The sequence below is a fragment of the Mercenaria mercenaria genome, chromosome 10, assembly GCF_021730395.1.
Source record: "Mercenaria mercenaria strain notata chromosome 10, MADL_Memer_1, whole genome shotgun sequence".
NCBI lineage: Eukaryota > Metazoa > Mollusca > Bivalvia > Venerida > Veneridae > Mercenaria > Mercenaria mercenaria.
In genome coordinates this window covers 37307400-37326013 of record NC_069370.1, presented here as the reverse complement: position 1 = coordinate 37326013, position 18614 = coordinate 37307400, and the positions used below count along the sequence as shown (strand labels likewise).

At 34.7% G+C, this 18614-nt stretch overlaps 1 protein-coding gene across 1 annotated transcript in view; it reads right to left on the bottom strand.

Moving 5' to 3' along the window:
• LOC128546394 (fibrocystin-L-like) overlaps positions 1-18614 on the bottom strand; it is an 87380-nt gene that overhangs the window by 40803 nt on the left and 27963 nt on the right. Inside the window, exons 20-32 of the mRNA XM_053516875.1 lie at positions 17644-17807; positions 16656-16813; positions 8159-8309; positions 7783-7940; positions 6749-6977; positions 6179-6445; positions 5943-6067; positions 4035-4164; positions 3604-3784; positions 2953-3203; positions 2526-2711; positions 2187-2360; positions 628-2079 (exon numbers count right to left, since the gene is read on the bottom strand). Coding sequence (XP_053372850.1) covers positions 628-2079; positions 2187-2360; positions 2526-2711; positions 2953-3203; positions 3604-3784; positions 4035-4164; positions 5943-6067; positions 6179-6445; positions 6749-6977; positions 7783-7940; positions 8159-8309; positions 16656-16813; positions 17644-17807 — 3626 coding nt within the window. The remainder of the gene's footprint in view (positions 1-627; positions 2080-2186; positions 2361-2525; positions 2712-2952; positions 3204-3603; positions 3785-4034; positions 4165-5942; positions 6068-6178; positions 6446-6748; positions 6978-7782; positions 7941-8158; positions 8310-16655; positions 16814-17643; positions 17808-18614) is intronic.

The window sequence follows — 18614 nt, the reverse complement described above, 5'->3', positions numbered from 1 at the left end:
AGTATATAACCAAGACTGTGTACGTATGATTTGTTTTATGGTTTGTTTTATTTCATATTTCTGTTCTTGCTTTGATTCTCTGTAAGTAAACACAGCTTATAGAAGAAATTTTGTCTGCAAGAAAGTTTAGACACTGAGGCAAATGTCCTTATTTATGAGATGACAAACTATTACATAAGGTTCTGGTCTTTCCGATGAGCTCAATTTCTTTAAAACTTGCATAGTAACTGCAAATGAAGTCTGAAACAGAAATATATATTAAAATGCACAGTTTCCTTGCTTTGATCTTGAATTATCTGCCCATGAAAAATCAGACTTTTCTGATTTTCATGGGCAGTTAATTCAAGATCAAGCCCAGATACCTATGATTTTTTTCTAATTCATATTTCCGTTATAAACAAGTAAGTACAAGTAGTTTAAAGTAATTCTGTCCGTAGGAAACATTTTGCCTATATACAAATGAGCAACTGCGGTATCACTAAACAAAACAGAAAGCTGCTTTATTTTCTTGGTCTTTAGCATGATAAATACATTCACTATTCTGCATCATTTGAACTAATTTAAATAGTAATTCCCTAAACAATGTTTTCTTGTTTCGACTTTTGATAGTTTTATTTACGAACTCACCATGTATAGGATCAAGCGTCGATATACTGAGTCCATACTCAAAGAATACATTTGTGTTTGATGCCCCAAGACTGGAAACAAAGACCTTCACTGGAACTTGACCTGTGGAATGATCTCCAATAGTGCAAACTATCGTCGTGTCGTTACCGGTGATAATATCGCATTTTGACTGGCCGAGAAAAACCTTTACACTGTTGCTACTTAATTTTGTCCCATAGATTGTAAGTGTTTCCCCTGGAAAGCCCGATTTCCGATCAATAGTAGCAATATTAGGCGTAGAATCTGGCGAATATCTGTAGGAGTTATATGAAGTTGAAAACCGTCCAGAAGAAATTGTAATACTGACGGAACCAGCCTGATGTGAACGCGTAACACATAATATTTCAGATATTGAAATTGTTTCAACATCACAGAGGACAGAACCAACTTTAACATTGGATTCATTTAACACGAACCCATTTCCTTTAATAGTAATAATAGTCCCGCCGTAAATGCTACCAGAAGTCGGCCACACACTGTGTATATTTAAAATTCCATCAACACTCAAATTTCCTATAGCTTTACCACATCCCTTAACTTTTACAATAACCCTGTTCGTTCCTACCGATATGCCGTTTACATTAACCGTTATGTAAGAATTGGCTGCCTGCGTTACATTAGCTTTTACGCCCCCAAAAGTCACTTCAAGGTTTTCCATAATATTTCCAAGTAGAGTGCCATTTATAAAAAAGGAGGTTGATACGGACATTTCACTCGGAGTCACTGCATAAACTACAGGTGTCAGTAAATTCTCATATGAAAATAGACAATATGTGTCGGCTTGCACCTCACACAAAGCTTGAACCGGAAAGTCTGTTACAAATGCAAAAACGTCAACCTGTTTTTGACCTTCAAAATCAGACGGTGGCGACTCAAGAATAATTAGGGTGTTAGATGCATCTATAATTTGGCATTCGTACCCGCCAATCAGCACAACAGGGAATCGTCCGAAGCCAAATCCCGTAACAGTTATTCTCAAACCACCCGCTAATGAACCATGTATCGGTGTAATTGTTTCAATATTTGGAATAAGAACAAAACCACGACTTCTTGCATCGCGAAGGTTAATTCGTGCCAGTCCATGATTATAGACGTTTACTTTTAACTGATGTAAAATACCGATATTTGGTTCACTTTGTTTGTCGATGTTGCAAACTATATTGTCTTCTGTAGAAAAAAAAACTATACATTTATGTCCACCAAAGCGTACATCATTTTTTTCATTAATTGTTGAAAAACCTCCGCCAGTTATTGAGATGTTAGTCTTAATTGTTCCGTTATTTGAGCCTATCATACTGACAATTGGGGTGGTGCTTTGAGAAAATGTAAAGAGGAATTTGTTAGACAAATTGTCAGTGCTTTTGTTCATCGGTGTCGAGACACATGCTGTTTCGGGCTCCTCATACAATGCATCTGAAACATATCAAACAATTTTGTATATACATGTTTTTATGTGTATTCAAATATCAATTTTGATTTTGGATAAAATTGTATGCAAGTAGGAAATAGTAAACAGTTACCTTTTAATTCATGTATAGCTTCTTTATTTTCATCACTCAAACGGATTTCTTCACTTGTTGAATTGGTTCGCATAACTTCGATTGTACCGACGTAATTTTTGATTTTCCATTTATCAACATATCCACTCCAGACATAATAAATACCAGCTTGGGCAAACCGATGCACATAAAAACCTAAAAATATAAAAATTATCTTTGACACTAAATATTGATAGCGCATATTGTTAAAATGAGAAATAATTTAAACAATATCTAAAAGTCATAATCACGGAATAAAAAGATGTAAAGCAAAGAAAAAAAGATGTAAAGCAAAGAAAGAACTGTTATAGATATAGTTACCGTTTCGACTTGGTTTTCCACTGATAAAGCCACCAGATTTATGCACTAAATGACTAGGATCTTTTATTTCAATGATTGCATGTGCAATATCATTAACAAAATCAGGGGTTTCCCAGGACCATAGCACGGAATCACCTTCCTTTATAACAATATATGGCTTATCAAACGCATAGTAGACACCATAAGCTGTAATATAGAATTATGTATAATCAATTATAAGTCATGGAATTATGTTAGCTGTTTAACTCCTAGATATTTGCCGCAATTCCGTATTTCGTACAAATTTACATATAACATCAAAAGTAACGTTGAAAGGCGAATCACTGTCAGGAAACTATAAACTTTAAGTGTACGCGTCTGTGTTGTAGACATTGTTGTTCATACTTTTACATCTAAAGCAATTTAACGAATTTTTCCAATAACTTACCAAGATCAACACCTTTGTTCGTCACATGATGAACAATTCCAGTATAAATAATATCGCACGTGACTTCCGTATCGTTGATCGTGGCAACTGTACAATCCACCGATCCAATTTTAACTCTCACAACAGTATCGTTATTGCCAAATCCTTTTCCTGATATGGTAATTTTTGTCCCACCCATTACTGACCCTCGGCATGGCAAAACGTTTGTGATACTCATTTCAACAGTCAAAGTTGGAAGTTGAAGATTTGACCTAACATAGCAAAAGCAGTTGAATCAGACAATTTGAATGTATGTTATATTTCTTAGCTTTCTGTTCTATGTTAATATGACCGATTTGAAACTCAGTGATTTTTCAATCAATTTTAACTTTTATATATTTTGTACCAAAATTTCTCAACACTTATGTTAGTTATGGTCATGGCAGGTTCGGGAACTTCGGACCAGGATGATTTTGCAGTTTTTGGCTAGTGTCTTCGCTCTACAACTGTTCCCCGCTCTTCCAAGATAATGCAAAATACATGAACACTTACTCAGATAATGACAGACATGCACACAAAATGTATAGACAAAGTAAAACTTAAAGACAACGTAGACGATACAAAGAAAACTATTTTTGTAATAATGTACATGAAAAATTAAATAAATCATACACATTTACGGCGAATCCATTGCTTGTGTTTATTCTTAATTCATTTACTCCTGGATAGACATTGGTCACATATATTTCGATGTATGTGTCAGACCAGGAAACGACTGTTACTTCCTCGGATCCAATTGACACAGAACCAGCGATAGATGTAAAGTCTGTCCCAGATATTTTCAATGTATCACCTATAATTTAAACATTTTCTATTTTAAATTTAACAGTTTAGATTCAGCAGCTCTAGTACAACAACTACAACTACTTTATCATCAGCAATACAAGTTTTAGTATGGAATACTTAAAGACGTCTTGATTGGTGCTTTTTTCTCAAATATATCTTTATTTCAAAATAAATATGCGGACAAATTTGAATCCACCTTAAGTTACAAATGAAAATTATCATCTTTTGTGTAAAAACGACGTATCGTTTAGAAGTACCTTTTATACCAATCACTTGTGGTGATATGCTGATAACTGTAGCAGTTAAATCAAAGTCATAAGCGAATCCAAAATAGGTAAGTGAAGATGTGGCTTGATACACCTCTACTTCAAATGTTCCGTTTGTTTGCTACATTAAAACACAATTGGCTAAATTAATTTATATACAAGACCGCTGGTAGTATACATTTTAAGAAATCAACAAAACAAAAATGGATCATATATGCTCTTTATGGTGTACCTCAAAATAAAAAAGCACTCCTTTTCAGATACTGACTTCAGTCAACCGTCAATGAAATTATACACCTCGCCTTGGTTCGAACATGTGATTTCTTAGATTGCGCAAAAATATCTAAATGAATTAAGTGAACAAAACGCCTGAAACTCAGTAATACACAACACATGAAGGGTCAAATCTTATCTTGACAGCCTGATTATAGAGTTTAAGTATTTCAATTGACATTGAGTTTTATGCATTTGTTTGTGTTATAAATAGTTATAGGGTATTATCTTGAAATCTTCATGTTATTAGTTATTGCGTTTGTTAGTTACTAAGGACAAATGTAGGGTTAGTGTGATTATAGTGGATGAGGCGTTAGCCGATCCGACTGACAATATATATATTTCAATGAAGGGTTACTAACAATTCCGATTTAATTGATTTGTTTTACCGACCACTTATTTTAGCCTTCATCGAGATGTAAGGGTCACCATGCAAAAAAAATGGTAAAATTTTGTGTAAAGGCAAACAATGTGTTATAGTACTGCTCGTCGTCGAGTGATCACACAAGGAAAATCATATCAAATACTAGAATTGGAAACTTGCAACAACAGTGATATCAAGTTGTCTTTTGCAGCTATGGTAAGAAAACACAAATAGCCCACTTGGTAAAAAAATACCAAATAAGTTGTGTACTTTGTTCGGAGAATGATATTATTTTGAATATTATTTGTCATCCATATAGAGAAACAATGTAAAAAGGACACAACTTGAACAAAAATACATTATCTTTGCTGGTCCGAAATGGAAATTTGAACATTTTGTTCTATAATGATAATACTATAAAGGATTTGACGATAATATCTCATTAATGGAAGTGCTGCTATTAGAACAATAACATGTTCAAACTAAAAATTAAAGAGACATTAAAGTGAGTGTCCATTGAACTATCCCCGTGTAATAAAAGGAAAATCTTTTTATATGAAAGTTACATATTTCTGGACGAAATTCATCCGCTGCAAAACATATTGTACGAATTCATTGGTAATACCTCATGATGACTGATTATGAAAAACAACAGTTAACTTTAACCTAATGCTAGGATTAGCATACACCTTTAAAAAGGAACTACACAAAACATTTTTCGGTCTCAGCTGAGTTTGAGTTTTAATATCAATTTTACTAATACTTCAAGGTTAAATTCCAACTGAGACTGACCATCAATACCGAATATCCATTTGAAAATATTAATTCACTTATATTTAAATTTTAAACATGCTATTTAATCATAAATGGCAAAGAAAGTTTCATTATTAAATTTGAAAAAAAGGAATTGTTTTATTTTCTAGACCTTTGGGATCATGCAGTCTATTCAATATATATGTAATTTAGTTCAGCTTAAGCCGGTTTAAGGGGGCATGAAAGATGTTGCACATTTCATTGCCTCTTAAGAACAGACTCAATCAAACAGAGTCTGCTATTACTCTTCTTGTTTTCATTGTATGCTTCCAAAGGATCATTTTACAGATTTACATAAGCATACTTGTACACCTGCATATATTAAAACTTGAACAGAAGTGGCTTAGGCTTTCATGTATATTATGTACATTGTTCTGTGTCGTTTTTTTTGCAAAATCAAACAGGTTATAAAACATTTCAATAACATTCAAAGGATTTAGGCCGCTTACAACATTTGGGACGATGCATGTTAATTTGTGCGTTTGTGTACTTAAAACCTCACATCCTTGTCCTTGAATTGTGACGTTTGCATCCGTCGTAAAGCCAAAGCCTTGAATTGTTAGTATCACACCACCTGAAATAGATAGCAGCATCTAATGAACGATAACTTTTCACAGAAAGTCACGATTGCCTTAAAATTTCACTCCTTTTCTGTGTTATAATTTGTATAAATAGAAATTATTACCTCCCAAACTCCCTGATGAAGGATAAATTGATGTGACATTTGCAGCATAAGTGAACTCGGTATTTCCGACTGCGTAGCCTTTACCTTCTACTTTCACTAGCACTGGGTAGATACCCGCAGGACCGTTACCAATATTACACGTTATTACAGAATTATCAGCTGCTGTGACTTTGCAACTTATCCCACCTATCGTTACAATATTCTCTTCGTCAATTTCACTAAAATCTGTTCCAGATATAATGATGACTGTGCCCAAAGCAAAGGCGCCTACGAAAAATAAACAAAAACTAATGAGAATTGTTTTATGCTTCCTACATTTTACATTGTTACAACAAGCAAGGACTTATCAACTGTTAATTACTTGAAATGAAAAAACAAACAGTTTTAAACTATATTGCTAGAACAATTAAAGGAAAAGCTGTATATAAGTAAATACAAAAAAGTATGTTGTTTTCTTTTCGAAAGGTTGCATAACTTTAAACAACTTTACTGACCCGAGAATACTTTACTTTTGAATTGAAAATATTTTGTTTTTATTAAATGAGTTTGAGCAGTTTAATATATAAGGACCTGTGTTTGGGTTAACAGATGTCACCGTTGGTGTAATAGACGAATTCCATATAAAAGTACAATTTCCGGAGCATGTACTCGGTACGTCATTAACGTAAAGCCTAATTTGCGGCGCATCGTGTACGGTTGATAACATATCACCACTTAAAGGGTCATAGTAAAGACCTCCATCCGTAAGTGTTGACACACTGCATGATGGACCCTTGCCTCGTAATTGGTCACAGTTTACCTTGAAAAGAATATACTTTGTAAATTATAGCATAATATTATTCTAAAATAGTAGGTCTAACGCTTACAGAAAATGTGTCCGATGTTAAAAGAAATAAATGCAAGCAGAATTTATCGATAAATAGACAATAAAGTTAGCATTTAGTTTCAAATACTTACCTGGTATAATCTGTGTAAATTCAAAAGTAGGAGGTTGATAATAAATTTGAAAATGTACATTTAGGATTGAATGTTTTACATAAATCATTGTTCTATGAATGTTTATCAAAGTAAAGATTCTATACCATATTTTGGGGGATTCTCTTTGTTTTTTTCTCAGATGTCACAAGTGAATGAAATACTGACTTTTTGCTTTTTTTGGTTTCTATGATTATTATTGACACTTGTACCATTTATATGCTCAATGTAAATTAAATATTCGTTTAACTGGGTCATTGGATGTTCAAAAGTGATTTAACATTATAAACATATTTAGAGAACAGGGTACTTACAATCATCACTTGCACGCTGATTCCTGCACAGTTATAATAATTGCATGTGTACCGTAAACTGATGTGTTGACAATATCATATTCACATTTTAGAATGCTATTAGTCGTTTCTTAAGTTGTATAACCGTTATCTCAAAACCTTAAATTCCCAGTGAATATCAAACCATTATGATTCATGAGAGTTGTATTGGGTTTGTCTATATAAAATGGACAAGTTTTATTTATCAGTGATAGGTGCCTTAAAATGTCTAACTCTTAAAAATACAGACAAAAGAGTTTTAGTTTATAAATTAAGGATTAAACTTTAAACAATTACCGTTAGTTCAGGAAGGTCGCCAGCAAGTGTAAGAAATTCAATACTTATATCGACTTTGAAACAGCCTCTACTGCTTTTCTGTACCTTCACGCCACCAATAGTTTGTAAAGATTCCAGTTCCCGTTTGAATTCTTCATCTTTCAGTAAAACATTTATACCTGAGCATACACGCAGCATATGTTATAAGATACAGGGGCAAATGCAAATGTAATCAAAGGATATACCTCAAAGCATGTCATCAACTGGTAAACCTTACATGTTACTAATAACAGAAATATTGACAAGATAACGTTGACACGTCAAGGTATAAAATAAATTTTAATTGAACAAAACATAAAACAATCGCATCAGTTTGGAAAATAATAGATACAGTCACCTTTCTTTTCGTGTCCATTAAATGTCAAATCAATTGATCCAGACAACCTTGGAGACGTCTTTGACATCCTGGTCACTGTAACAATTGCTGACCCTTCATCACCTCTAAAAGTATATTCCATTGAACTTCTCGACACATTTGTCATTACATCCTGCGAAAAAAGTACATTTCCCTAAAAAGACCTACTATCCAAGATCATTAAAGGGAATTCCTATAGGTTTTTATGCGCATCTTTCTGCGCAGCCGACACTTTCTGCAGAAAACTTAAGTAAAGTCAACATTTGTTGTAACATGTGACAGACAATCTTAATATGAGGAATCTTGAATGAAATAGTTTTTTGATAAGTTTTATCAGTAATCAAATGTTGATACTGGTTTATGTTGCACTGATAAGTATCCTGCCTAACAGGTATCTTGCCATCTTTGTGGTTGTGTTTTCACATCGCATTTTAGTACCAAGGCATGTCGTTCGTTCATATAATGTAAGAAATTGACTTAGTACTGTTAAGACAATATCACATTTCAGATTACTTAATATTCAATTATAGAAATAATTCAGAATTTTAAAAACTTTCTTTTAACTTCTGGCAGATATACATGTAATCAATTTGGTCAGGTTCGCGCCATTTTTCGTCCGAACAGTTGTTGTATTCAAGCGGTTTTAACATAAAATTTAGCCTGGTGATCAATACATTTTAGCCATTTTTTATGCTCACAATACAATTATTCATACACACAAAAAAAAACAGGAAAAATTCCATGAAATAGTTTTTTCAAAATTAAAGAAAAAGAACATTCTTGACTGTGGGTATTTTCCATTGAAAAAGGTTCACAAAGGTGTATATGAAACAAGATCTATTTTTCATTTGTACCCATTATTGTAAGGATATAGTATTACAAATATGACTATGATATCAAATAAGTATATAATAAAATCTGTAAAAAAATAAACTTTACTGTGCTGTCTTGATATATATTTAGGCTGGTATTTATAAAAAAAGCAGAAAATTATCAAAATGTTGAAAAATCGCTGGCAGTTTCAGCAACAGTGGTTGTATTCAAAACAATTTTTCACAAAAACAAGCCTAGTGACCCATTGTTTTATTTTGTTCATTGTTTTCAGCACAAATTTTCCTATCATATATGTGAAATTGAAAAAAAATCTACGAAAGGAAAAAAAACTAAAAAAAATTCTCTTTAAAGCAAATTATTAATAATCATGCTTTCAGATCAATGTTTACAATTTCAACTAATGATACGAAAATTTAATATTTTGCAGTCGTCATTGTTCATAGTTTCTGATAAGAAAATCCTTTCTAATAGTTTTTTTTTCAAGAATCTTTTTGTAATATATCCTGCATATAAACATATTTATTATCGGCGGTGTATTGAAGGTGTATTTCATACTTCCGCGATTTTCTTTTTGATTGGTGAGTACTGTGTAAACAGTTTTGGCGGGTATTTTGCACGGAATTATGAATTCCAGTTTCCTTTAGTTAGGTTACTGACCGTTCCAAGGCGATGCCCCTATTTTCAACAGGTTGTTTTGTCTGTCTTGTATTGTGTGTTGCGTATGTTTTCTTGTTTGTTGTAAGCGTTTTTCCTCCGCCCACTCCCCCTTTTGCCCTCTCCTTTCCCCTGCATTTACGCTACATTTTGCATCCTCCCTTTACTTTTAGTAAGTTTTCGTGGCTCCTCTTTGTTTTGGCAGCCGAATCCCAAGACGGTACTTGATTGTTTTTTCCTACTTGTGTGGGTGCGTTTGTAAGTTTGTGAGTCTATAACGGTGTCCTACTGTTTTCTTATGTGTTGCTTATTCATTTTTTATGTTATTCAGTTGATCGTCGTTGTATGTTTATCTTTGGTACATGAGTATCTGCGCTATTGTGGCTTACGTTGAAGTGCGACTGTTTTTAAAGAACATGACATTCCTTTGTATATACGTCCTTGTTTAACTTTCCCCTTCGGATTCCTCCACCACCCCGACCCCATTTAGCCCTTTACCATTTTCTTCCCCTTTATCAATATTTAGCTTATATTAATATGTACTTGTTGGATGTTAGAAGCAACCCCTCTGAAATATTTTTCCATTACAGCTTTCTTTTGTTGTGGGCCTACTATGTAAATGCGTGGCTCTTGGGCTGTGTTTTTGGTGATCTGTGCTTCCGAGAAATCTACCCTTACCTATTATCATTTGACAATCATTCGAGTGTCGCGCATTACAGCCGTCGAGTTGCTAATTTTCCGAAAATGTAATAAAATTATATTTTCTTTGTCCTAAACATCCGTAAATATTATTCCTTTTTATTATCCCACGACGAAAGTCGGAGAGACATAGTTTTGGCGTTGTCCATCCGTCCGTTCGTCTTTCCCTCCGTCCGGAGCCATATCTAGGAAGTGGTGTGGAATATTTAAATAAAACTTCATATACATGTCATCACTATAAGTTTATGCGGCCCGTCAAGTTTCAGTCAAAATTGCCCAAGTAACACCAGAGTTATGTCCCTTAGAAGTTTCTAGTGTTAACTATATAGGGTACTAAAAATATAGCAATTTCTGCATCATAACATTTGATATATTTGACCTAGAACTATGAAACTTAAATAAAGTTTAGACAACCATAATGTGGTTGTGCACAAACAATTTCGTTTGGATTTGTTTTGTAACTTCAGAGTTATTGCCCTTTAAATGTATGAAAAACCACATACTTGTACTTCACAAACTAAATACCATTTGGTAGAATTTCATTAATTTTTTTCTTCATTCTTTGCCATGAACATTTATTATAAACATGTGAGTTGTGTACCCACACCTGGTCACCCCTTTGCTTTGGTCACACTTCCCCCTCCCGACACCGACCCCCCACCCCTCCCACCCCCAAAAAAATCATTCCTTATTTTAGATTTTTTTTCAAACAAACTTCTTTTATTTACACTGTCCCGTGTCTTTGGAACATGGTTGGGGTAAGAGTGAGGTTGGGTGCGCACCATAAACCGGTTTAAGCTCCCCAGTGGTTTTTTTTTTGCCACTGATCGTTCAAAGGCGGTGCCCCACTGTGTTCCTTTGTTTGTTCGTTTTGTCCTCCTGTGTTGGCTTTGTGTGTGCGCGCGCGTGCGTGTGTGTTTGTGTGTGCGTGCGTGCGTGTGTGTGTGTGTTTGTGGTGTGCACGTTTGCGTGCTGTGCGTTTCGTTTTGAGGAGGCTACGTTTTTGGTGCGTGGCATTCCCAGTTTGATACTTGTCTTTGTTTTTCATATACATGTCCACCCCTATGAGGTTATGGGGCCTGTCAAGTTTCAGTCAGAATGCCTGAGTAACACCAGAGTTATGGCCCTTAGAAGTTTCTAGCGTAAACTATATAGGTAAATATGGCAATTTCTGCATCATAACGTTTAATTTATTTGACCCTAAACTATGAAACTTAAGCAGAATTTAGATCACGAATGTGGTTGTGCACACACAATTTCGTTTGGATTTCTTTTGTAACTTAAGAGTTATTGCCCTTTAATTGTATGAAAATCCACATATTTGTACATAACAAACTTACCCTTTGGTAGAATTTCATTAAATTTCTTTCCCTTTTTTCCATGAACATTAATTATAAACATGTGAAGTTGTGTTCCCACACCCACCTGGTCATCCCCTTGCCTTGGTCACACCTTCTCCCCCCCTCCCCACCCCCACCAAAAAATATATTTTTAGATTTTTTTTCAAACCTCCCATAAATATTTATCAACATACAGGTTGTACCATTCCCCCACCTCGCTCCTCCACCCAGTCATGCCAACCACCGATCATGCATCCTCTGCCCCCCATCTTCCCCAATTTTGTTTCAGTTTTAATTTTCCATCAATATTTATAATCAACATGTGAAGTTTTGTTTCATCATATTTATAAATATAAACACATATTATTTCCATTCTTTGTTGTTGTTGTTTTTTTAAAATGTTCAAACCTTCAACATGTTAAGTTGTAACTACACCAACGTTGCCAACAGCCATGTACAAGATATCTTATGATTGTGTTCTGTTAAGGACATCTGTTCTTTTAAGTTCAAATGTACATGTTAAACAGCAACACTTGGTGCCAAACCACTAAAAGACAATATTTCGTTCCAGTTAAACTATATAAGCTCACATTTCAATTAACTGCATTTAATTTTAAAAGCTAACCTTGTTACGGTAAGCATATTCCATCCAAATTAGTTTCTTTTGTCAGGATCAACTTATCATACATTTATTATGTACTCTTTAATTAAACCTTTGTTTTCTGTTAAATTGATTTTGACTAATGAAATTATTTGCTTCTTAGTAACATCCTTAACTTTTTGCCGGACATATTTTTTTTGCCATTCTTCACCACAAACCCTTCCGGCAGGGGATACCAATTCATCCAATTTCATTGTTTATACTGGTTTGAACCTGCTCATAGTTTCGAAGATTACATTTGATGCATGATTTAGTCACGTTTGTTATGATTTCATATTCTAGACATTATCTATTTTATGCATATACGTCATGTACTTATGTATTAGATTTTCAGAAAATTCCTTAGAAGAACCTACAAGCGAATTTCGGAATACTTCATAAAATTACCAAAATTATGAACTAACTATATCGAAGGCATCTTATCGTTCTTTACATGCTAATTTTACTGTTTGCATTCAAATTTTGAGAACGTATTGAACTCTATTTTATAACTTAATTTGGACTCAAAATAAGGAAATCGTCGGACAGGCGCACTAACTCGCTGCAGTTCTAAAGCACGGAGTAAGGAATCCTCTTAAAGGATATGGCATTTTTCTGATGTCGCACGTCCCCCTCCGAAGACGGAGTAGTGTTGCGTGCCCCGCTTTCTGCAGTCCGACTTCGGTTTCTAAAACATCTTTCGGTTCAGATAATAATGACAATGTAAGGACTAAATCAAAAATTGATAAATAATTAGATTCATTCAGAATTTGGCTGCATTTAAGATAAAAAAAAATTGATTCAGGTGTTTTTGATATATGAATATTCATATTAATGTTATGATATTATTATTATACATCTGACCTGACCATTACATGCTCTACGTATTGTCCCGTACTTAAAATATTCTGAAAAAGCTGGCCCCTCCCTTTGAAAATGAATGCCATTTATAAAGAAATAGAAGTAAAATGTTGCTGAAAACTGTGTTCCATTTAGCTATATGAAATTTCAACACTCGCACACTGTTGCAAATGCATCAACACAAACGTGTAACCAATCTTTGAAAATGGTGAGTTTTTAAAGGCGTTTGACTGTACGGAAGTGGGGCACCTTTTTGCAGTCCTTTTCCGGAATTCAATGTTTATATCAGTATACTGACACTTGTTTTGTAGTTTTTGTAATGATAGCGTGTATATTACTCTACAAAACAAGTGTCAGTATACTGATAAAAACATTGAATTCCTGTAAAGGACTACTTAAAGGGGACGCACTTCCGGACAGTCAAATGCCTTAAAAAACTCACCATTTTCAAGGAACTGTTACACATGTTCGTTTTGATGTATTTGCAATAACATGCGAGTGTTGAAAATTCACTTAACTAGGGGGAACATAGTTTTCAGCAATTGTTTTTTTTTTATTTCTTTACAAATGGCATTAATTCATGTTCAAAGAGTGACAACTTTTTCAGAATATTTTAAGTACAGGACAGTACGGTAGAGCATGTAATGGTCAGGTAAAATATTGGTAACGATGTTGTTTTGTTTACAATACTTTAGTCACTTCTATATGCATTGGTTAGACAGGATGGTTGTATTGGTGTCTAACTTTTTGTCATCTTTTCGATATAACCACTAAGTAATTATGGTTTCTGTCTAATCAAGTATTTGGTATTTTCATGTTTATGAACTGAACGCATGTTTAAGTTATGAAAAAAAAATGTTTAACAATAAACACCTCTGGCATTGCTAGACATTTTCAATCAACTTGATGTTTTTGTGTTCAATTTAATACTAGCTCATTTGACTAAGCCCCCTGTATGACACAAATTAACATTGAGGAACTCTTCACCAGGGCAATAGGAAAATATAAAATCATAATTTATATTGTATATAAATTGGTTTATGTTTTACTATAACATTCATCCTTACAACCAGGTTACAGTTGGCCAGTCTAAGTTCTTCTTTCTTGATTGTATTAAGATGTGCATACATCGTTTCTTTCATCCTATGTTTGTACCTGTGGTCAAGCACGCATTCATCACGGACGGGATACATGCAGTCTGTACACTACGCTAGCAGCAACCAAGGAAATAGCCCGATCAAGTTATAATGAAATTGAACGCTCGGTTAGCGTGGATAGTCATTTCAATCAAGGAAGTGCTTGTGGATGCATAAAACGGATATTTTCTTTACGATCTGGATTAATATTGGCATTTGTTTCTTTTACTCTTTTTAAAAGTTTTCTCTTACCGCCCATTCACCCTTCTGTCTATCTGTACCTATACTCGTGTTTCTTTTGTACATTTATCTCTTTCATATGTCATTTTATATCAGTTGATTTCCCTTAATATGTCTTCACAAACTGGTTAATTTCCCTTTATATCTCATATTACATAGATGCCCGCCCGCATAGCGCAGTAGGGAGAGCGTTGGTTTACGGATCACGGGGTTGCGAGTTCGATCCTCGGGCGGAGCGTATGTTCGCCGAGACGATTTGATGAAAGACGTTGTGTCTGAAATCATTCTTCCACCACCTCTGATAATTCATTAGGGGAAGTTGGCAGTTACTTGCGAAGAACACGTTTGTACTGGTACAGAATCTAGAAACACTGGTTAGGATAACTGCCGGTGTAATGAAGTATTTCGACCCCATAGAATAACGACCCCCGGTCATTATTCTATAGAAAATGTGACTCCTTTCCTGTAAAATATTGACTCCCCTTATAAAAAACTGACTCTCTTTGAAAACTCTATAGAATAACGAGCCCCCGGTCATTATTCTATAAAAAAATTGACCCCTCCAAGTAAAATACTGACTCCCTAAAGATGACTCCCTTCGAATCTCATGGAATAACGACCCCGGTTTTTATTCTAGAGAAAAAGTGACTCCTTCCATGTAAAATACTCACTGCCGAAATTACTACATTCGAACTCTCATACAATATCGATTCCCGGACATTATTCTATTTAAAAAAGTTACTCTTTCCGTGTAAAACACCGGCTCCTTAAAAGACTTTCGACGATAATATCTATTAAAAAGTGATCCCCACCAAACCTAACGGACAATTTTACTAGATCTACAACTCTTATACCCTCCATTGCCAATAGTTAACATTTTGATTGTACTACTACTACTGGTGCCACTACTTCTATTGCTATTACTACATGTACTTCTTCTTCTTCTACCACTACTACTACAACTTCTTCTACTACTACTACAACTGCTACTACTGATACTACTATACCTGCTTCCACTAATACATCTTGTACATCTACCTCTTCTTCTCCTGCTGCTGTTGTTGCTGTCACTTATTCCTCTGCTGCTGCTGCTGCTGCTGCTATGCCACTGCCACTGCCACTGCCACTACTACTACTACTACTACTACTACTACTACTACTTTCTATTGTTGCCGCTACTGTACTTTACTGTCACTGCTAAGTATTGCAACTTCTATTAACACTAAGTTCTATGCTAGCAGTTTCTTGTGCAGTTTTCTTCTGAAGAATTACTTCATACCGAAGTTTGCAGGGATTATTGACACTGGTGTGTTTTGTGAACGTATTGTGAATTGTTATTTTCCTGAAAAAAATGTATACACCAAGATACAGCGTCTAGAAATAGAATCCCTTTTCACGTTGCGGAATGCTCTGATTTCTGTGTGAAGTGATGGTATCTTGAGCTAATGGTCAAACGGAAGGACGAACGGACGGACGGACAAGGGCAAATCTATATGCCCCCTCCCCCGAGTGGGGGCATAAAATGCAGCAATTAGGCCTTAGATACACGAGTTATCACTAAATTTGACCAAATGACCGGGGGTCGTTTTTTTATGGAAGTCAATATTCTTCGTGAGGTTCAATTTACTTCACGTGGGGGAGTCTTAGTATTATGATCTGGAGGTCATAATACTATGACCGGGGGGGTCACTTTTTCTATAGAATAATGACCGGGGGTCATTATTCTATGGGGGTCGAAATACTTCATTACACCGGCCGTTACATGGCTATAATATTGTTGAAAAACGGCATTAAACCCAAAACAAACCAACAAATCATATTACATTGTCTACTTGTTGGTGGTATTGTTGTCCAACTTTGTGTCATCTTTTCAATATTATGACTAAGTAATTATCTTTTCTGTCTAATCAAGTATTTGGTATTTTCATGTTTATGAATTGTATTGTAAATAACGCAGTACTGATTCCGGATTAAGTTTGCGATATACAATCTCATTAAGAATGCTTATACACAAAGCTCTCGTTCTATTGTAAATCATGTAACAGCACAGCCGTGGTTTTGTATTTATGAAATACCTGTAATTTTCCATTAGCAGCTTCAAATAACGGAATATCAAGGTTGGCACATGGCATTGTTTCCAATGTTACGTCATAAACACCTGTAAACACTTCTGTTACAGCAACATCATGGATATCATCATCAAATGCCGGTGGTAACCGACTCATGTGTACCTCTATATAAAACAAAATACATAAAATTAAATGCGCTCATATGCCACCTATATCGTAGAACGACAATACGGCGCAAATATTGCAGAACGAAAATTAGCGCGCTAATTTGATAGATATGATATATTAATCGTGTTTGTGATGTAATTTATCAGTGTGGCATGTTGGTTCCATTTAAACATGACAAAACTGTTTTGTTGTTCTCTCGTGTTGGCATGCTTTATTTTCGTTTTGACGTGTTGACGTGTAAGCTCTATTCAAACGACCAAAGAAGGGCGTCAACATTCTGAATCGAAATTGCAGAAATATGTTGGAGAATTGATTTAAATATACTAAAAGGTACTGCTAAACCACCACTGTTTGGTATTGAACATTTTTATCCCATGAATAGCTTCCAAAGTACCCAAAATCGATCAGTATTTAGTGATTTTTTAACACTTTGCATCCGCATCTTTCATAAATCATTCGAGCGTTACTAATTAGTGCAATTTTGGTATATTTCAAACTTAGCGGTAAAAGTTGTTCTGTATGCATTTTATTCATTTGATTTAGAGAGTATATACAAACCCACCGAAAAGAAGTCCCGGTTGCATTTTAAGCAAACTTGTTATGACCATTGCAGTGTCTCTCATATATTTTAAGATAGGTTTGCAGGATATTATTATCTAATTGTGTATGATATAAAGCTCAAAAATATATGATAAACATATGTTACATAATTGCAGTGTGTAATAAAGCGTTGTCATCGTGTTGACTTTAATAGGAATATTACAATATTTCGTGAACTACTACCGACCCCAGCTCATTCCAGTCACCTAAAAGATCCAAAACTTACCTCTAGGTTCTGTCACAGGAATTTGTCCAATAGAAACCGAGTCAACATAATTAACGCTAATTTCATTGCTGGAGTACACCTCCAGAAAATCCAGACGTGGCATCGTGTCTAATGGTCTACTTGCTAAGATTTCTGAGTATACGTCTGCACATGTGTAATACCACCTATTTTAAAATAAATAAATCAAACATACAGGATCATTGTAAAACCAAATGAAAGCTAATATGAATTATTTGATAGAGAATGTTTTGCAAATGAAATAAATACGTAGTAAATATAAAGACAAAACATATTTTAATATCAGGCTCCTGATGTTTGATGGACAAAAAGAAAAGTGATGATCCTGTATTTTTATTATGGTAGTATTCAGAAGGACTCAGTGTCTGACATGATACTTGTTATTTATTTTCTATTTTCATATAATAAAGTAATCATCTTTTCCATCAAACTTGATATATGTAAATATGTTTTAGGATCTTTTCCATGAAAATTGATATATGTAAATACGTTCTAGGAATTATGCCTGCCCCACAGAGATAAATAGGGCGAGCGCAGTTCTCAGTTAAGATTTGTTAAAGGGAAATGTCGGGAATCGATAAAATATTTATAGCGCATTTATGTAACGTGACGTACCGCGCGTACGTTGACGTCACTTCCGACGTAACGGTGTTTTGTAGTTATACATAACACATATAGTAAAGGTCGAACCTGGAAACCACAACGCAGTTTGTTTCTTCACTTTACACCCTTACATGTAACAACAATGTGATAGACTGGACCAAATCCTGTAACTGTCTGGATGCTGATAAGAAAATGTTGGCGTTGTCTGACATCATGACGTGAGGAACAGATTTTCTGCTACAAGAACGTCGGAATGCTTGTAGGAATGACTCTGCTGATAGATCTGGAACTAGTTCTAGATGAACTGCTCTCGTAGTAGCGTACGTAAACAAGCATAAGTATGCCTTAAC